This window comes from Trachemys scripta, chromosome 5 (assembly GCF_013100865.1).
Source record: "Trachemys scripta elegans isolate TJP31775 chromosome 5, CAS_Tse_1.0, whole genome shotgun sequence".
Taxonomy (NCBI): Eukaryota; Metazoa; Chordata; order Testudines; family Emydidae; genus Trachemys; species Trachemys scripta.
This window is the reverse complement of record NC_048302.1, coordinates 39,417,040-39,438,576: the sequence shown is the minus strand read 5'-3', so window position 1 is coordinate 39,438,576 and position 21,537 is coordinate 39,417,040. Positions and strand designations below refer to the sequence as shown.

The following is a 21,537-nucleotide window of genomic DNA, read 5'->3' as shown; positions in this document are numbered from 1 at the left end:
AGCAGATTATACAGTAGAGCAAACAGTAGTTTTTGTATACCTTTCTCCCAGAACCAGTTGCATGTTTTTCCCCTCAATATAAAAGGTCAATACAAATGTAGCCTAGAGGTTGGAAAAGTGATGGGACAAGATCCCTCCAAGGAGAATTCTAGATAGGATACTTCATGTTTACAGCTCTTTCTGCTGTGTAAAGTTTATGAACCCACTGCAATATATCTACAATAGGGCCCTACATTGACTTGAGTGAAAACTTCACCTGCAGCAACTATAAAACGCTGCATTTGGACTCATTCATATTTACAGTAGCCAATTCTTCCCCATTTAAAAAAACACACAATCTGACACTGCACCTAAACATATTGGTGTTTCTTTTTAAGAAGATTATTCACTAAGAGGCATGTAAAGAGCTCTGGCAAGAAGCACTTTTTGCAAAGTTTTAAAGTTACAGAGGCAAAATTAAATCTTCTCAGTTTTACTATATAACTTATGAACACATGAAATAAAATGTACATTATTTCTACTCTTGTACGTATTTTCCTGTTTGTCTATTTCATCTTCCTTCTAAACTGCCTAATGAAGCAGATGAGATTAACTTGTCTAATGCTCCTATGTAGATCCTTTTTCCTATGTTTCTTCCTACTTCGTCTCAGTAAGTCCTAGTGTTATAGGATAGTTCTTTTTAAACTTGCAGGTTAAGTATTCCTTCATTTTCATGAAACATGGTTAAACTGAAATTTGTTTAAAAATAAACATTAACAAAGACTATAGGCTCTCTTAATTTCTTACAATTAATAGGGGAGGAATTTTTTTAGTCTGAGATGCTTGAATCACGTTCTTGGTAAAGAAGACAAAGGAGCTACTTTGTCTACAACACTCATCTCTTGCAGACATGAGACCTGATCCACTCACAATAATTCCACTACCAGTAATTCTGTTGATGTAAAGAGGTACTGGATGAAGCTTATGCTTACACTGAACACAAATCAAACCATGCCAAATCAGAACCTGAATACTTAAATATAGATTTGCACTGCCTTAAAGGAAGTTAAAAGGCTGAGAAGATACTCTTACTAGATGGAAGTGTTAACATTTACAGATGTTTTTACTGCAATTTGAGAGTTTGCTTACATATTTGGTTACCACCCTATTATACCTCCTACTCAAATGGTGATACTTGTGAATGTTTAGTTTATTGCAAGACAATGTACAGTATTATATAAAAAAATATACAGAGTAGTAGACCTGAGTTTCAGAAATGGAGGGGAGGGAGAGAAGGAAAACTGATCTACAAAAATACATTCAGTAGCTTAATATACAGAGTAAGTATGTCTCATTTCAGTATTAATCTATATAATTATTATGAAGGGAACATGACTAATGAGTAGCTCTCTTCTTTTTTCTCTTTTTGTTAAATGCTTTCTTACTTGAAGAATTTTCCTGTTGGGCACTGGTGTGAGTTCTGTGAACAAACAACATTTTAACCTAAAATAAGGCAGCATAATAAAAGACTGATGTTCCCTGCAAGTCAAGCCCCAAGTCAAAGGTTTTCAAGATCTCAGCTCTGTACATGACCCACCTACTACAACCTAATCATGTTTTACTTGTAACAGGGTTTAAAGAAAACTAAGGGAAATCCCCATCCAAACTGCAAACAACCTCAGCAACACAAATCCACATTTAACAGACAAGTCATAGTAGACTACCTTTCTAGATACCATAACTTTTATTAGCAGTGAGTTGCATGGTTCTTATAAAGAAAGGAATACATAGGTGTTAAAAATAATACAAGCTCCTGTTGCATTAGTAGGTAGAGCTGGGAAATATGGACTCTATCCTATTCACGGGGCAGAATCCACTGTAGTACACCTGAGGAGTAGGGTAGGTGGTTCTAATCCACCCTTTTGCTAACCCGGGGTAACAGAACATCCAAATATTTGATTTAAATTGCACCAGCTGGAGCAGTCCCATCAGCACTGCTTTATTATCATCAGGTGTTGATTAGCCCAAACACCAGATGCTTTGGCCTCAACTCATATGCAGAAGGAGGCATGGATGGCATAGAGTTGAACCTGCTGATTCAGGGCAGAGACTCTCTTTTTATTCAGTTTGTACAATAGCTAGGACAATGGGCTCCTGGTTCATGACAAGGACTCATAAGCACTACAGTAATACAAAAAAATTACACTACCCATAGATTCCCCAACATTAAGAGAATCCTTGGCTGCTCTCTTAGGCAGTGCAAAGAACCCAAAACAGGCTGAGGATCTGGCCCCATTATCTGAGTGCTTGCATTATGCTGAGGAATGTTTTCCTTGACAAGCATAGACACAAGGAAGCATACCATAGTTGCCGAAACTATTCCTTGTCTCAACACGGTATGCTGTTTTAAAGACACCCCCTCCCCCCACTTAACTACATAGTTTTGGTTACCGTGTTTTCTTCGGTCTCTCCTCTGGTTCCAGAATGACAACTTCCTCCTCTTCGCTGTCAGACAGTACAATTGTGTTGTCCTCTTACAAACAAACAAGAGAAAGCTGTTATTTATATTACTGTAGAACCTGAGTGTTGTTTTGTACATCACATTTCTTTGAGTATAAGTCATTACTACACACCTAGAGACATTTTAAAGCAGGAGGACATGTTTTTGTAACTCTAGTATGCAACTTACTCAAGGGCCAGAATCACCCTTTGAGCACAATAACTTTAAAACAACTGATACTTTATTTTAGCTGTTATAAACCGAACACTTCTATAAGAGTGGCTGAGTTTGTTTTAGTATCCTGCTGCCTCTGCCACATCTCTCAACAGTAGGTATAGGACAGAGCACCAAGACCATTCTCATCAGTTTGTCTTGTATTTTGTTTTGATTAGATACTGCCATAATGGCAACAGGCACAAAACAAAGCAGGTCTTTCCCCTAAAGTACCTTTCTTTGTTACCCTCTGGTCCCTACTAATTCCTCAGTATAGGGTTTCTCTCTTGTAAAAACTCCACCCTCTATTCCCAGCATGTCTTTCTGGGGTTGGATATTTCAATTTGGCAGATTTAAGCCATAACAGCTCTAAAGTCATTTTGCAGATGGTAGCTGCATCTTCCTGCTGGCAAGTACCTGTGGTTTCCCTTTCTTACTGCTGAGGAGAGGACACAGCTTCAAATACACCAGAATTAATACACGAACAGTGTTTTCAGTAACATCACATTTAAAGCAGATACTAACCCTTCTTAGTTTTGCTCACAACATTTATCTCTTCCGTTTCCATTTTCTGACCTTCTGAGGTGGTAGCATCATCACTGTTACCTTCTTCTTCCTCCTCTCTCTCAGATTCTTCAAGGTCTCCCCAGGAGTTCTCTAGTCCCTCCCCAATTTGGGCCGTCCCAGGCATCCGTAGTATTGGTTTGGCAAAACTGAGCTAATTAAGAAAAATTCAGGAATTGCCAGAATTCTTATTTGTACTCATTGTACAGCATGTTGGACTAGATAAATTTTTTGGAAAGTTTAAGTACCAACATACATACATAATCTGTGGTGAGTACCAAGGGCTGAGCACGTGATGTGAAGAAATTCATCTGAGCAAAATGGAAGTCAATGTTCTCTTGAATGGCTGACAAAGTAAAAATGCCTAAAGTATGCACAATGAATGAGACAACTGATCACCTTCACGTCACAGCCCCACATTGCCATGTAGAAGATAGCTGGGTTCATCTTTTGCTGCCTGTACTGCAGAACTCGTCTCCCCTAGAAGGGCCCCACATTGCCGTTCAGTGATTCCTCTTTTCTATATCCATGGAATAGAAATTAATGACGCCGCATGGAGCTGCAATGAACCCTCCTTAGCTGAAGGATTCAGAGGCATTAGGGGACTAATGGAAAAGGGAGACAGAGAAAGATTCTGGTGGAAAACCCACACACTGCTGATCAACATGCTATACTATGAATTCCTCTAGCCAGATACACTTTCTATAAACAAAACAAGATCTAGATGATCATAATGTAGTCTTATAGTCTTCAAAGAAATGAGAAACTCAAGATGTATTGGGTGATTCAGAAAGCGTTAACTGTGAGATATCATTGTCTTCTCACAAAAGTGATATAGTAGAAAAGATACACATCTGAAGGAGGGTCAGCCTTGGTGATGATTTCTTCAGCTTGCTCTTCCACATCATTAGTATCAACAGGAGCTCTTTCCATTTTAAAGGCAGAGATCTTTTGATTTGGTATAGACTCTGCAAAGCCAAACTTTCCACCTTCTTTTCTATTTGTTAAATAAATACAAAAATTATATTTCAAGACATTTCACATTATAAAAAGTCAAGTTAAAGAGTTCAGCTATATACAGAGATGTTATTTACAACAGCAACACTAAAAAAACAGGTTAGCTGTTTAAACTGTTAAGTCAGTAGTTCTCAAACTTTTGTACTGGTGACCCCTTTCAAATAGCAAGCCTCTGAGTGTGACCCCCCCCCCATAAATTAAAAACACTTTTTAATATATTTAACATCATTATAAATGCTGAAGATAATAACTTCATGACCCGAGGGATCCCGACCCCAGTTTGAGAATCCCTGTGTTAAATGAAACAATACAGCAAATTTGTTCCTGATTTAGGAGATCAGGGACAGAACCTTTGAACAGAGAAGGCCAAGTTTTCCCTAGTTGTGGTCTCAGTCACCTGAGAACAGCAATCCTTTTTTGAATGTGGCTGTTTTATTAGTATCATGCCACCTTCTTTAGGCAGCTAAGCTTTTCTTTTTCCAACTTTATTCTCTCCCCTCCTCCCCAAGGTTTCCCATGGTAGTCGTTTTGCATCATGCAGCGAATACTATTGGCTTGAGCGTGTCAATACAACCATCTCTTCACAGAAAACAGAACTATTAGCTGAGTCTGAATCTAACACAACTTATTGAAGATCATCAGTTGCACAGCTTCTCTTTCAGAGACTCCTCTCATAGGAAAACAGTACAAGAATAATCTGACTCCACAAAAGGTTAGTATTAACTTCCAATACATTGCATTTTAATAACCTCACCTAACTTTCCGGTCATTCTCCAAAGCCTTTTGAATTAGCTCTGTGATCTCTGCTACTTTAACACCAGTTATTTTACTGCATCTCAGAACCTGTTTGTAGTGAATAATAGTTTATTATCGTGCAATTAAAATAAACATAACTTTGTACTTAAGTAAAAACATGTACTTTTTTTGTACTGCTAGACCAGGGGTGGCCAACCTGAGCCTGAGATGGAGCCAGAATTTACTAATGTACATTGCCAAAGAGCCACAGTAATACATCAGCAGCCCCTCCATCAGCTTCCCCCACACGCCTCCCCCTTCCTCCCGATCAGCTGTTTCGTGGCAGGCAGGAGGTTTGCGGGTGGTGGGGGGAGGTGCGAGGACACAGCAGGCTCAGGGGAGGGGGGAGAGTGGGGGCAGGGCCTGTGGCAGAGCCAGGGTTTGAGCAGTGAGCACCCCCTGGCACACTGGCAAGTTGGCGCCTGTAGCTCCAGCCCCAGAGTTGGTGCCTATACAAGGAGCCGCATATTGACTTCTGAAGAAGCCACAGGTTGGCCAACCCTGTGCTAGATGCTAATGCCCCATGAATGATGTCTCAGTCAGGAAGTTCAAATGGAAGCTTCCCCACAAACCTTTAATTTAGAACTTGTTTGCTAGAGGAAATATGCTTTACACCTAGTTAGTACTGTTTAACCTGAGCAGTCTGTCAGTATGTTATATATTGTATGCCCAGATCTATACTGAAACTACCAAATGTATTGATAATTACAAAAAGAGCTATGTGCCATCTTAAGAATGCAAAAGACTTCCAATGTTTATTATTATTGGCCTTAAGAAAAAAAAAAGTTTAGTTTCATTTCAGTTCAAAGTGACAAATATTTCAAGACTAGCTGCTACACAAATACCAACTGAGAAGCATTGGAATCTGGCAGCAATAAGTTATTTGTTATAGTCAAGAAATAAGTTTATTTTTAAAAAGACTTATAAAAACCACTTAGAAATGTTAATAGATTGCTTCCCCAAATACCTTAAGCTTCAAGAAGTACAGAGTATGAGAGCAAACATTTGGCGTTTAGACCATCCCCACAAAGTACTGTCATATTTACATTTCCTATGGAATCAGACAGAGATACCATTCTTCTCTCACACTAAAACACTAGATGCCTTAATATAAATATTACAATACATCAAGAAGTTTATATCAGAGAGAATGACTAGTCAAAGAAAATGCCATTTACCTGATCTTTTAACAGCATAATCCCTCCACTGGACTGGATAGTACAAATCTCACGATGTTTATTCATGGCAATCACTAGGAGGCCATCCATTACACGTTCCTCTCGTTCACTGGGATCCACCAACAAATAGGTCCTGAAACCATTGTTGAGTAGGGCACAATAGTTAAGGGTAACCTGCTTGCCTGAAACTTTAAGGGCAGGAGACAAATTACACAAACAAGCTTCATGGTTTTTGGGATGAGTATACCCAAAGAGACTGGTTTCAGAAGTGTATGAAAAGTCTATGGAAATTTCATGTTACACAGTGCAGCATGAAGAACACCTCTTCTTCACACCTTCTCATTTCAGATAAAGCTAGGTCACTAGTGCATTTTGTTAACATGGCTATTTATGGAAACTTATGTTTTTATTTCAGTTCTGCAGAAACTGGTAGATGACTTAAGTCAGTGCCATAACAGAAACTTACCCTTGCTGGAAGAAGGCAAAACTGACACAGATAGGCATGTGATGGATACTCAAAGGGACAGGATCACGTTCCTCAGGGGTGTACTAAAAATATAAATAGTCAAGGTGGCAATTTGTTACTTATCCAATTCCGTATATAATCTATAAGAAAGTACTAAAGAAATTAGGTATTTCAGAAAAATCAAAAGTAAGAAAAGCCTAGTCATCTAAAAATTCAACAGGACTTGATTCTCTCTCTCTTTTTAAAATGTGATTTCCTATTAATATTACCTATCTAGGTAACTATACTGCACCCATCTTTGTGCTATTTGAGCCCTTCCAGTTTGGCTGAGAAGTGCTATAAAATGTCATCCTAATTTAAATTTTTTAATGTTTACAGTCTCTCAAATTGAAAATCAATAACTGTATACTATACATATTGATAAAAACAAATGTATCTATTCCTATCCCTTGATATTAAGTAGCTCTACCTCCAAGACTTAACTTGTCTCTATTGACAGAGATCCATTTTATATAGAGCAGCAATCATCAATGAAATTTTAATTTCAATAATCCCACCACTTTCACCTCATCCTACTCACCAAAGTTACTTCCTCTCCTTGCACAGATACATCTGGCCTACGGAAGTGACACAAAGCCACTATTGCTGCTATACTTGCAGCATCAATAATGTTTCCGTCATGATTCAACAAATGCAGGTCCACACGAATTTGCCACACCTGAGGCAGGAAAAAAACCAACATGAAAATTCATGAAACTGTAGTACTGATAACTTGTCTGGATTTTCCAACATCTTTTCAAAATAACTTTTTATTATTCATGTTGAATGTAAGTATAATTCAATTCTTGATCATCAAAAATTACAATGATGAAAATTGAATAAATCCAAACAGAAACAGTATCTATTTTCAACACTATTAATTTGTGACAAAGAAAATAAAATTGAAGTATGATTTCAGCCCCGATCCTGTAAACAAGGGATTCTCAAACTTCATTGCACTGCGACTCCCTTCTGACAAGAAAAATTACTACATGACCCCATGAGAGAGGACTGAAGCCTGAGCCCCACCGCCCCAGGGAGGAAGCAAAGCCGAAGGGCTTCAGCCCCAGGCAAGAGGCCTATAACCTGAGCCTCGCTGCCCAGGGCTGAAGCTCTGGAGGCTTAGGCCCTGGAGGTGGGGCTCGCGCTTCAACTCGGGGGGAGTGATAGCTCAGTGGTTTGAGCATTGGCCTGCTAAAGCCAGGGTTGTGAGTTCAATCCTTGAGGGGGCCACTTAGGGATCTGGGGCAAAAATCAGTACTTGGTCCTGCTAGTGAAGGCAGGGGGCTGGACTCGATGACCTTTCAAGGTCCCTTCCAGTTCTAGGAGATAAGATATCTCCATTTAAAAAAAAAAAAAAAAACCACACAACTCTGGCCCCAGGCCCCAGCAAGTCTAAGCCAGCCCTGGTGACCCCATTAAAAATGGGGTCGTGACCCACTTTGGGGTCCCGACCCACAGCTTGAGAACCGCCACTGTAAACATTCATGCATATGATTAGCTTTAGCATGTACATAGCCCGTTGACTTTAAAGGGACTATGCACAATCTTAAAGTTAAACACATCTATGTTTGCACTGCTGGAACCTTAGTCTTTCAAAATAAAATCAGGATTATTGGTCCTCAAAGACAGACTGACCTCTAAAATGCAACATATTAATCCCCTAGTATTAAAAACCTTTTGATTTCATAGCATTTTTCACACCTTTACACCAGCAACAACACAGAGAGATTCAGTGTCTATACATTTTGAGTTTCTTAGACATCTTTCTAGTAGTCGATTCAGTTTCACCAAAAGCTCAGATTGCCTGGAAAAAACCAAGAGATTGGGTACATTTTAGCTGTGTGTTATTAATAAGTCTGACAACTATGATACTGAATAGCTTTCCTTATACAGACGCTCCCCGGGTTACGCAAGTCCTGACTTATGCAAATTCGCACTTACGGGAAAAGTTCCATAAGCCCAGAAATAGGATTTTCAAGTTGCGGAAATTTTTGCGTAACGTACAGGTATAAGTTTCCAACTTACGCAAAATTCGAGTTAAGCGAGGCTTTCCAGAACGGAACAATTGCGTAAGTTGGGGAGTGTCTGTACCATCCTTGTTTGTAGACAAAGAAGAGACATACCTGCCAGGCTCAAAAGCTGGTGCAGCCATTGGGGAGAGCTCAAGATTAAAGAAAAGTATACCCTCTGTAGCTCGATTTAGCTTTGGGGAAACAAGTTCACATGAAACCTGTCCAAGGACTCTGCAAAAGAAACCCCCCACAAACCCCAAAAAGACTTCAGTATGGGTGACAAAAACAATTTTAACATTAAGCAACTTGCACTTGAATTTTACTGCACATCTCCAATTTATTACATCTTCTTCATATATAGGACTTGATCATAGAGATAAAATGCCAGTCACTATCAGGGAATAAGCAGGATCTAGATGTTAGAACACAGGCCAGAAGTTCAAATTTCTGTGGTTTATTCCCAATTCTACTACTGTGGGAGCTCGAACAATTTACTTGTGTCTACTTCAGTTCCTACAGCCTATGAAACAGAGATACCATCTACTTCATAAGGGTGTTGCAAGGCTTAATTTGAGATCCTTGGATGGGGGAATTAATGAATTGCCAACATCCAGGGTTAGGATATAAAGATCCGCTTATCTGTAGCTTTCCACGCTGTACCTATAAAAAACACCTCAAGGGAGACCAACCTCTATTTGTTTTCCTCAGCGCCATCCCCCCCCCACACACACTCATCGCTACCGCCCTCCTGCAGGCTGCTGCGGTTAATCTGCGCCCCGCGTGCACCAGCGCAATTGGGGCCGCTCCAGCAGGGACTCGCGTGAGCAGCGCGCACTCCGGGAGGACGCGGCGGTTGTTGGGAGACAGACGGGCCGTTGACTGGGCGATCACTGCGGGTCCTGCCCCGCACGAGGGGTCTCCCCGCAGTACCTGGTCCTCCCCAGCTCCACGATGCAGCAGCCGTAGTCGGCACCGAAGGAGATTCGCACGTTCCTGTAGTCGTAGCTCTGCCGCCCGTCCAAGCGCTGCAAAGCCGAGAGCAGAGTCACCACCCGCGCGGGACAGCGCCGGGTCCGACCCGGAGGGACAGCCCGGCGACTCGGGGAGAGATGGGGGCTCGCCCGGACCCCGCCCGCGCTCCCATGGGAGGGGGCCTGGCCGGTAGCGGCACTGTGGAGTGGGGGGGGGAGGTAAGGGTGGTCTCGGTCTCGTACCTTTCTCTCCTCGATGGCGCGCAGCAGAAAGCGCCGCTCGCAGTTGGACAGCGGCGTCTCCTTCATGCTGGCGGTGCCTCGCGAGCTGGGCCCCTCTCCGCTCGCGCCCCTGAAACGTCATCAAGAGGCGTCGCTGTAGCCAGACAGTGCGCAGGCGCGGGGGTTGGACTCCTCCAGGCGCTGTGTCGCCGTCGCCGTCTCCGCCGAGGCGGGCGGCCGGCCGTCGCGCTGCCGCAGGGACAGGGAGCTGCTCGGGTGGGGCGGGGACCGGAATCCAAGCCCATAGAGCCGGTGATCAGGGGCAGCGTCCCGGCTCCCGTGCCAGCGCCGGGAGCGTGGCGCCAACGGAAATTCACAGTCTCCGTTCTACTGGCACAAAACCAAACACTCCTCCGAGGCCCCGCCCCCGCTCACTCCATCCCCTGCTCCTCCCCACTCTCACTCGCGCATTTTAACCGGGCTGGCTCAGCGAGTTGGGGTGCAGGTGCCGTCTGGGGGTGCGGGCTCTGGGGTGGGGTCGGAAATGAGGTGTTCAGGGTGCAGGAGGCGGTTCTGGCCTGAGGCTGTGGGTTGGGGTGAGGGCTCTGGGCTTGGGCCAGGGATGAAGGGTTTGGGATGCTGGGGGGCGGGGGGTGGAGCCGTGGGGTTCAGAGTATGGGAGGGGGTTCTGGGCTAACAGGGATTGGGGTGCAGGGGGGCTGAGGGCTCTGGTGTGGGACCAGGGATGAGGGATTTGGGGTGCAGCAACAGGAGGGGACTCTGGGCTGGGGCTGAGGGGTTTGGAGTGTTGGAGAGGGCTCTGGGCTGGAGCCAGGGATTGGGATGAGGGGTTTGTTGGATGGGAGGGGGATCAGGGCTGGGGCAAGGGGTTGGGGTGCAGGAGGGGGTCAGGGGTGCAGACTCTGGGTGGCACTTACCTCAAGAAGCTCTGGGAAGCAGCGGGATATCCCTCCTCTGGTTCCTATGCGGAGGCGTGGCCAGGCAGCTCTGCATGCTGCCCCGTCCGCAGGCACCACCCCCACAGCTCCCATTGGCCATAGTTTCCAGCCAATGGTAGCTGCGGAACTGGCACTTGCAGCGGGGGCAGCGTACAGAGCCCCCTGGCTGCCCCTATACATAGGAGCCGGAGTTGGGACATGCCGCTGCTTCCAGGAGCAGCGCGGTGCCTGCCTTAGCCCCGCTGCTCCGCCAGATGGACTTTTTAATGGCCCAGTCAGCAGTACTGACCAGAGCCAACAGGATCCCTTTTTGACCGGGTGTTCTGGTTGAAAACTGGACACCTGGCAACCCTAAGTCTTCCTCACCTGACTGGCGTGCATCACGGGGCTGTGCGGCCTGGCAGGGGTCGCGGTTTCCGGAGTGGTCTGCCTGGTAGAAAGGTTCTGGGCTGAACTTTGGGTACCTCACGGTAGTTCTGCTTTGCTTCTCTTCTGCTGCTTGCCCCAAAGCCTGCAGAGCAGGGGTTGGGAGTTTGGATGCGAGCTGCTGCGGTCTCCCTGCCGTTTGAACCTGCATTGGCAGTGTAGCTTTGTCACGGTTAATGCCATTTGTTCATGTGGGACATCCTAACAGGTGTGTAAATCTGAGCCATGTAAATACAGGCAGTCCTCAGACTTACGACACAATTGGTTCCTTACAATTGCGTCAAGTCGTAATGTCGTAACGCAGAACTGCAATCTACTCCATTGCGGGATCGAGCGTCATAAACTCGAAACCTATAGTCGTAAGTCGAATCAGGGTGTCAATGTAGAAGCATTGTAAGTGCAATTCATTGTAACTCAAACGTCATAAAGTCGAGGACTGCAGCATGAAACCAGCAAGCTCAGCCGCACGTTGTATAGGACTATGGTCACCAGAGCTCTCTGTTCAGCACCATAGCCCAGAGCGAACATCCTTACAGCACCTAGGACATGTCCTGTCTAGGGGTTTGATTAAGTGAAGCGACAGCTCTGATTACACATTTATCAGACTGGGCATGTCTATCAAATGTTAATATACAAAAAAACTTGGATAGGTGTGCTGGGTATTTTTGCATGTGAACATACTTTGTGTTGAATAAAAGGTAACCAAATATCTAGCTCTCTGTCTTCTGTCTATTTTGCAGGGTATGTATTTGGCGTGTGAATTTTTCCACAACTACCACCCTTGGTTTTTGAGCCATTCCTCTACAGTTGGACTGTTTTTTTCTTTTTTGTCCAATGAGAGGCTAGCTCTAGCCAAGCAGCTACATGGAGCTGAGAGATTTAATTTTTTATTTCCTTTTGTGTGACCATTTCTTCCAGGAAGCTCCAGGAGAATTAGCGAAGAATCATTTGGTAATAAATATCCAACAATTTGTGATTCTTGGTTATGGATTACATCCCAATGCTCTCTAATAACTGGACATTTTCATCATATATGCATAAAATCTCTCACTACAATTTTTGTATCACTTATCCCCATTCAATGTATTTATATATTCTGTGGTTCGTGATTTGGGTTAAGATCTGGATTATTTGTTATGGGTGTCATGGCAAGGCAAAATAACTTATTTCTAGTTATATTCCAAACCCATAGAGTGGCCTTTGCAAAAGGATGTGTGTATGGTTTGGGCTGACTGGCTTGATTATACCATAGAATATTTGGAACAGCTACTCCACACTGACTAATGGGTCTGTACAAAGTATCTGTGCTTACGCTAGGTCTTTTCTTATTCCATATAAATTCTGACATCCTCTGTATTTGTGCTAAGGTTTTGACTGGGATGATCACAGAAGGATTGAAACCAGAAAGCTGTCCTTGGCAAAACTTTCATTTTGACTGTGACTGTTCTTCTCAATCAAGAAATGGCATACTTTCTCCAGCACTCCAGATTTTTTTTACATTTGCTGAAGTAGTGGATTGACATTTAAATCACAGAGCACTTATGTGTTGTTTGAGATTTGAATTCCCAGGTATCCTACAGGGTTTGCTGCTCATTTGTGCCCAGTTTTTTTTCTGGAGGAGTGACTTTTCAGAGTCTGGTAAATTTATAGCTAGCATTTCAGATTTGGCATATTTTCCTTTAAATCCAGATGCTTTCCCAAAGTCTTGGATTTCTTTAGAAACTAATTTTAGGGAAATATTTAATTTAGATAAATATTACATCATCTGTATATAAAGCTGTTTTCTGATGTGCTCCTGGAAGTTTTAGTCCTATGATAGATACATTGTCCCTTAGCCTCTGAGCAAAAAGTTCTGGGGCCAGTGCAAAAAGTAGAGAGAGTATGGACATCCCTGCCTAGTCCCTCTGTGTAGTTCAAATGGGAGATTTAACTCCATAACTTCATACAGCTGCTTTTGTGTAAAGAGCAGTTAACCTTTTAAGGGACTGGGGACCAATGTCCATATAGGGCAGGATTAGAAGTTTCACTATATTCTATCAGAGACTTTCTCTGCATCAAGTGATAAATTCATCTTTTTTTGGTCTGGCATTATGGATGATTCCAAGAATTCTCCAAATATTATTGGACATCTGTCTATCCTTAATGAATCCAGTTTGATCTGGATTTATATAAGCTGAGAGCATGGACTGCCGTTGGCTTGTTAGTTTTTTGCTAAAATGTTTTTCATGATAAGGGCTGCAGGTTTGTCTTGGTGGGAAGCAATGTCATGGATACTGTGTTTTTCCTGTTTGTCCATTATGTGTTTTTGTGTCCATGATTTTAATAAACTCACCCTCCAGCAGCGGCTCCTGTCCTGTGGAGCTGGACATGGCTCCCCGCTCTGGGTGTTGCAACTTGGTGCACATGGTCACAATGCCACTTAGGTTTGGCCCAGCCACCCTGCCATCGTGATGGGGAGGCAGCAGGGCAAAATATGAGTGAGTGGAGCTGTGACCCCATGGGCCAGCCCTGCGGGACAAGAGCCATTGCTTCGGGGTGAGCGTGGGGTGGGCTCTCTTCATCCCCCCTTCTCCATCCCTTTATTTGTCATAGTATTTTTTTATTTAAAAAAAATCACAAAATTTTACTAAATTTACTGTGACTGCTCTATAATTTTTGATTAACAAATGCTGTGACAAATCTGCAGCCCTAGTCATGGTTCAAAAATGACATGGGCCTGTGAGAGCTGCACAACAAGATAATGCCTTTTCCTACTTCAGGGAGAACAGCCACTGCAACTTCTTTCATGCATTGTAGAAATACCTCTCCTAACCAAATAGCATTGAAGGTGCCTTTCAAGGGACCCTCTTAAATACCTTGCAAAATTCATCTGGAAAGCCATCAGGTCCTGGAGCTTTACTACTTTTCATATTTGCTACAGTCTCTAAGATTTCTTCTTCTATTATTTATCAGTTTTGTTTATCTTGGGCATTTCTGCTACCTCCAGATATTTTTGGATAACTTCAGAGCTTGGTGTATCTGAGATCCAGAGGTTTTTACAATAAACAGCAAAAATAATATGTATTTCATTAGGGTAAGAACACACCGTTTTTTGCAGTGGAGACACAACCTCAGTGGTAGCTGCTATCTCAGTGTTGCTTCCCAGCAGGACCCCATTTAATACTGCAAAGTAGGACTGAAATAATCATCTTTTCTGCTTGAACCCAGTGGAAATTATAGTTTCAGAGATCTCTGTTTTAAAAGGTTTTGTTTATGATTTATCACAGCACCCACCACAAGGGGGCCCAGCCTAGTCATGGCCTCTTGGTACTACTCCACTATAAATAATGATACTTTAACTGTTGGCTGCACAACATCCAGCTGAAATTTGACCTTTTAGGGTTTACTCTGGAAGGCAACCATATGATATTAGAAGGGAAATGTCAATGGGAAGGATATAGATTGAGGATAAGCCACAGTACCCAGACCCTCTCCAGAAACAACATTAAATACATGACAATCAAAAGGAAAAATCAACTCAGTTGTAAACAAGTTGAGGTTGCCAGTGCCTGAAATAATTAGCCACCTCCCAGATAGTGCTAACCAGCTCTACCTCTTTCAAGTATAATCCTGCTCAAGTATAAAATTGTCCATGATCTCCTGAGCAATACTGTCCTATCCTGTCCAATAAAACTGCTTTCCGTCTCAAGTTCCCCTATCCATGTCTTCTAAGTCTGTTTGTTTTCCCTTGCCTGCTGACCTACAACAGTCCTGTGGAGAGATGGATAAATTTTAAAACAATTTTAAAGGTTCAGCTAAATATCCAAAAATCTGAATGCTTTTTTAAAAGTTTAACAGAATCAGTTTATATAGATCACCCTCCATCTTGCAATGGTGGATTTAGACTATATTGGGTCAAGATCACCAAAAGTGTAGCACTACTTCCTGACATGAAAACCTTACATTTCTTTCTCCCCCTCCCATGACCTCCGTTTATGTCAGCAGTGTGCTCAAATGAGTTGATTGTGTCAGAATCACATCACTAGTTAGTACTATGGCATCACCATAAATTGAGCATCCCACTAGTATTTAGGGATTTATGCTCACAACCACCCCTTGAGATAATGAAGTATTATTATTCTCATCTTTTACAGATAGGGAACTGAAGCACAGAGAATAAGTAACTTGCCTGTGGTCACACAGGAAGTCTGTGATGGAACAAGGAATTGAAGCCAGATCTCTTGTGTCCCAGGCCAGTGACTTACTCATTGTCTATGATTCCTTGCCTCTGCTTGCTCCCATTTTCTCAGGTCTTATAACCTAAAGTGGTGTGAACCAGGGTGCATTTCTTCCCTTGATTTTGTCCCTGCAGAAATCAGATGTGTGCCATTCTGTTTATTAATTTACTGTTGTATCAGGGCCCAATCCATCTGTCAGGCCTGGATCCTAAGGATCCTCCCTGTAGCCCTCACCCTACTTCCAGAAGTTCAGGATAATCTTCCCTCTCTGTTACTTCACATATCCCTTCTTCCACCTGACACTCAATCTATTTCACTCTCCCTGCTACTAGAGCCCATTTCAATTCCCACTGATCACCTAGTCTGTTTCCATGATCCTTCTGCTGCTGTAACTCCTCTCTGCGTTTTAATATGGGGTTCAGCAGATCCAACTGATCCTCTCTTTAGCCCTTACCCTATTTCTAGATGCTCAAGTAAATCTTCCGTCCACCTACCGCACATAACTCTTCTACCAGTTGACAAGTTAGGTTTTGGTACATTGCTCACTGCAAATTTGCTGGTGCTCTAAAGCTTTCCCATTACTTGGGTCCCACAGTACATGACATGTATGTGTCTGACTGGAATCTGAAGAGCAATAAATCTTAGATGTTTTCCTGCTGTTTGTCACAGGTGTGAACCGTGTGATGTACATACTATGGCACAAACAAGAGAGAGAGCCACAGTGCTGTTGGTGATTTGCCTTAAAAGGTAGGAGTGGTAGAGAAGCCAAAATGTATGAGGAGTGTGGGTCAGGGATTGATTGAGGAGGTTTGGGTAAAAAGCTGATTGGCATTTGAAAATCCAAATTGGGAGGGATTGGTGAAATTGTGACCAGTGAGTTTGCCTTAACTGTTTTGCCCATTTCCAGTGCTGAGACATCCCAGAAAACTTTGAGTTCTGCTTCCTCTATAACTGACAGGAACAAGGCCCTATGAACACACTTTTGCCCTGCTTTAAAATAAAGTTTATGGGAAATAAACACATTAGGAACATGAGAGAGATAAATAGTGTCGCAGACTTGAAGGCAACACAAACACCCACAGGTAGGTGAAGAAAAGATATTTACTTTTGCTTGAAAATTTCACCCATGGGTGGAAACTCATTTCATACTTCCTGCTGCTTGCAAATAACTTTTATGTTTCGTCTATGATTTATGTTAGCGTTTATGGCTGTAATTTCCCACCAACTCAGTCAAAAAAAAAATAGTATTGCCATAATTAAATTGATCTTTCCCCATGCTGAATTGTTTGAAGTCACTTCATTATATTACATGTTAAACCTTGTTAACATATTTGAATACAGACTTTGAGATGTTTATTTTATTTCAGCCAAGGATTCAAAGATTCCTAATCTTAATGCAAACTAAAAGTTGTGTCACATTAAAAAAAAAAAAATCTAATGCCTAGACAAACACAGGTTAGTGTTTTAGGATTGTCAAATCATTTCATTAATTCTGTTCAAAATCTAATACAAACAGGAAATAAAATACAAATGTTTAGGTATTGAGGAGGGGACAGAAGTCACCTACTGTATAAGCAGCAAGATGATGTTACGCAAGTACTTTCTCCTTCCAAATGAAACAGCAGGTGAAATGTTCTAAGCACAATAACATAGTGATATGCAGTAGTTTAGTGCTTGATGCTTCTCCTGTCCTGTCACAAACATATGTTACCACTTGGAACAGAACTCTCCCAGGTTATATTAACAAATACGTGATTTAGAGTGTAATCTTCCCTCTGAAGATCTTATCTTATGCTCCTTAGTCAGACAAAACTACTCCTTGCTGGTTTCTTTTTGATTGCAATCGGAGTTTTCTTGAATAAAGATATGAGGTAAAATTGTGGTCCTATTGAAGTGAATGGCAAAACTCCCATTGATGTTAATGGTGCCAGGATTTCATCTACAAGTATGATATTAGGCCCTGAGACAAAAAAGGAATCAAAATCAGGGCATGATGTTAGGTGCCATTATGCTGTTGATGGTGCCATTTTTGGATAAGATGAAAAATTCAGGTAGTGACTGCTTGTGATCAGTAAAGATCCTATGGTATGTGACGGTTGGATCACAGAAACCCCCTCGGGAGCTGATACCCGATGTGCAAAGACTACCCCTGCTTCTGTTTTCCCTGCCAGCCCAGGACTCCAGCACCCTGTCTTGCTGAGCCAGACACTCCCATCTGCCCCAACACAGACCCAGGGTGTGAATCACTCGCCCCAAAGCTGCAAGTTTACCTGAAAACAGCTCACAGTAGTGTGCTTGTCTTTAGCACTCAGATGCCCAACTCCCAATGGGGTCTAAACCCAGATAAATCCGTTTTACCCTGCATAAAGCTTATTAAACTCATAAATTGTTTGCCCTCTATAACACCGATAGAGAGAGATACACAGCTGTTTGCTCCCCCAGGTATTAATACATACTCTTGAGTAAATTACTAAATAAAAAGTGATTTTATTAAATACAGACAGTAGGATTTAAGTGGTTCAAAGTAGTAACAGACAGAATAAAGTAAGTCACCAAGCAAAATAAAATAAAATGCGCAAATCTATGTCTAATCAAACTGAATACAGATAATCTCACCCTCAGAGATGCTTCAGTAAATTTTTTCTCAGACTGGACACCTTCCAGGCCTGGGCACAATTCTTTCCCCTGGTATAGCTCTTGTTGCAGCTCAGGTGATAGCTAGGGGATTCTTCATGATGGCTCCTCTCCCCCCTTGTTCTCTTCCACCCCTTTATATATCTTTTGCATAAGACGGGAACCCTTTGTCCCTCTGGGTTTCCACCCCCCCTCACTGGAAAAGCACCAGGTTAAAGATGGTTTCAGGGTAGCAGCCGTGTTAGTCTGTATCCTCAAAAAGAACAGGAGTTCTTTTTGAGGTTAAAGATGGATTCCAGTTCAGTGACATGATCACATGTCACTGCAAGACTTCATTACTCACTTGCCAGCACACACACATACAGGAAGACTCACAGGTAAATACAGCCATCTGCAGACAATGGGAGTCATCAAGATTCCAAACCATCCTTAATGGCCCAAACTTTACATAATTACAATAGGCCCTCAGAGTTATGTTTTATATTTCTAGTTTTAGATACAAGAGTGGTACATTTCTACAAATAGGATGATCACACTCAGTAGATTATGAGCTTTGTAATGATACCTTACAAGAGACCTTTTGCATGAAGCATATCCCAGTTACATTATATTCACTTATATTTTTATAAAACCATATAGACTGCACAACATCACATGGTATTTTTTATAACAATAGATCCAACAACAGTGGAGCTAGTTTACCTCATTACTATTATATGGAGCTGGATAATTAATAATTGGCTAGTCTTATCTATTTTAGTAAAATATCACAAACCATGTAATATTTTGGGCTTAATATGCCTTTTTATGTGTATTAACACAACATATATTAAAATGATCATTTAGATTTTGAAAAATCAACATAAAGACTGACACTATTTTATAAATTGGGGTAAAATGTTAATTAAACTGAAATCCCAGATTTGAACACCCTTGTACTTAATTTTTGACATAAATGTAAACTTTGCTGCTTGGATGCTTTTCAAATTTAAACATTTTATATTTGCTAAGTATTATTCTGAGGATCACAGTCTCCTCTCACTTATACTGATGTAACCTGATTGCTCAATTTAGGTCAGTAGATCTTGCTTGTGCAACTAGGAATACACAACTAGGAATAAAATTTAGCTTTGATCATGAGAAGAAGCATATCTCATAATATGGAAAGTGTGAATGATATTTGAGAATAAGGTTTTTAATTAACTAAAAGTAGGCTTTTTAAAGCCACTTGGCTGGTAGCCTAATGATGAAAAGTGTCAGTTTTCCTTTAAACAAAATTGATTGTAAAGGGGGAGGGGGGAACCTATTTAGCTAGTACACTTCCTGTAATTCAGTTGTGAGCAGTTCACATTTATGATATTACAAATTATTTGATCTACTCAGAATATGAGTCTATATTTTTCAGCATAGAGTTAATTGCCTAAATAAGTAATTTGGTTTTCAGAGGTATTTAGTAGCTGCTACTGAAGCCCATGAGAGCTGCTGGGTGCTCATCAGCATCTCTGAAAATCAGGACTTTAGGACAGATTTTCAGAATTGGATATGACCTGTAAGTCTCATGAGATGTTTTTCCCCTGAACATCTTCATATGAAATAATATCACAGTACTCATTGGCAGAATCAAGCACAAGCTTAAGCCCCAAACATTTCAATGTCTTTTAAGAGATGTTGTGTTTGCATATTCAAATAAAACAAAACTAAACCCATAAAAGTGGCTGCCGTAATTGAATATCCAGACATCCAAATATTTGGGTTTCCTAAACCCAACCTAAACTGAATTTCCTGGTTTTCTAACTTAAAAACAAAGAAAAATACCTTGAAAGATAATGCAAAACACCGATACATGCCTACTCATTTAACTTCATCTCAACAAGATTGTTTTGTGGGGGATCAGACTATTTTCTGAACACAAACATTGTTTAGTCTGACATTTTTCTGACTCTTTCTCTGCCTAGAGGAGAATATTTTGATAACCTTTTTGAGAGCTCTGAGCTACTGGTTTCCCTTACCAAGTGCATGCCATACTCTCCGGAAAGTCTATTTATATTGAGTGGACTTCTTCCATTTTAGATCTTCTTTCTCTCCCTCACTTGAACATTGTGTGTTCACTTTCAGGCCACAGCTTATTTTTGTTTGACAGAAATCCTTGCCTTCAAGAAACACTTTTTTTACTTAGGGTCTCAGGAGTCTTGTGAAAACAGTGATCTTTGGCATCAGCTACAGTTGTCCTCCTAAGTAAGTGGGTAAAGCTCTGTACATGGTCATGTGTTGAACCGCTTTCCAAGTTTCCAAAAAGCTGTTATGCATCATGAGTGGCAATTGATAAATTATACAGCCATCAGCTAACAACATTTAGGCATTATTGACCAAAGCCCTGAGTCTGCAAGCAGCTCCATGTGAGCAGACCCTGAAAACCATGTGGAATCCCAGTCGGGCGTGCCTCCACGCATGCTTGCAAGATCAAGTCTCATGGATGGATTTAGATAGGCAGACCGGTGGGTAAAAGGCTCAAAAGGCCAAGTTCAGCTGTTGTGAAAGCCTCCAATCAGTCTGACCTTGCTTAAATTAGGACTGAATTTAATTCAGTATCCTTTTATCAATCCCCTGAGGTATTCTGTTTCTCCAGAGCTTTTTTTTTGTTCTGTGCCATCACAGGAAGAATATATCCTATATGTAGAAGTAGCTAAGATCTGAAGCCTTAGCCCTACCACATTAATAGTTACAATATCTTTTAGGGTAATTTTGGCTACACATGAAGGAAACACGAATAAAGTAGCTATCGTAAGACAGCCCACTAGTCATTCTTCTACCTAATATTAATAATCCTATAGTATTATATATTTATAATATATTAATCAACCAAAAATTAAAATAAAATAGATAGTACCAAATTAGTGTGAAGCAGTGAGAGGAAAATCCTCTTGCTATGTTAAAAGCTGTGCAGAATAATATCCATTGACTCCACAGCAAACATACAATATTGAATAGGTTGTAATTTGAGCCCCATTCCTGATCTAGCTTTCGCCCCCAACCCCGCAGTTTGACTCAGCACAGATGCAGACATATGAAGAGCCAGTTGCACTATTGCAGCCTTATTTACTAATGCCAAAGAACTGCAAAAGCTTGGGGTTTCAGTTTCACAATGCAGAGGAAGTAGCTTTGATTTTTTTCTTATGGTTTAGATTTGTTCTAATTTGAAAGTACTAATAATTTTTGTTATTGCTTTTATTATTTATTTATACTTTGCACAAAAGATTTTAGGGAGGCAGTGGTCCTTACCATACCTTACTGAAGGGGAGTGGCCACCATACACCCTGTAAAGACACTCCTGAAGTAGGAGTG

General features: G+C 41.6%; 1 protein-coding gene across 1 annotated transcript; it reads right to left on the bottom strand.

The window, feature by feature from the left end:
* Positions 1-1,168: 1,168 nt before the first annotated feature.
* EXOSC9 (exosome component 9) lies at positions 1,169-10,136 on the bottom strand. The gene is made up of 12 exons (XM_034771594.1): positions 9,981-10,136; positions 9,697-9,791; positions 8,878-8,997; positions 8,456-8,558; positions 7,293-7,430; positions 6,713-6,795; positions 6,247-6,379; positions 5,028-5,116; positions 4,107-4,253; positions 3,218-3,405; positions 2,431-2,512; positions 1,169-1,459 (listed from the first exon to the last, which is right to left on the bottom strand). Exons 1-12 carry the CDS (start codon positions 10,044-10,046, stop codon positions 1,375-1,377), a joined length of 1,329 nt encoding a protein of 442 aa, XP_034627485.1. The 5' UTR covers positions 10,047-10,136; the 3' UTR covers positions 1,169-1,374.
* Positions 10,137-21,537: the final 11,401 nt, after the last annotated feature.

What these genes read in the sequence shown, in the direction of transcription:
- EXOSC9 (XM_034771594.1), bottom strand. Translation starts at nt 10,046, where the DNA reads ATGAAGGAGACGCCGCTGTCCAACTGCGAGCGGCGCTTTCTGCTGCGC. An exon ending in GTGGAGCTGGGGAGGACCAG is followed by an intron (nt 8,998 to 9,696) that starts GTACTGCGGGGA and finishes TTTCTTTTGCAG; the next exon opens with AGTCCTTGGACAGGTTTCAT. An exon ending in TTATGCTGTTAAAAGATCAG is followed by an intron (nt 5,117 to 6,246) that starts GTAAATGGCATT and finishes CACTACAAACAG; the next exon opens with GTTCTGAGATGCAGTAAAAT.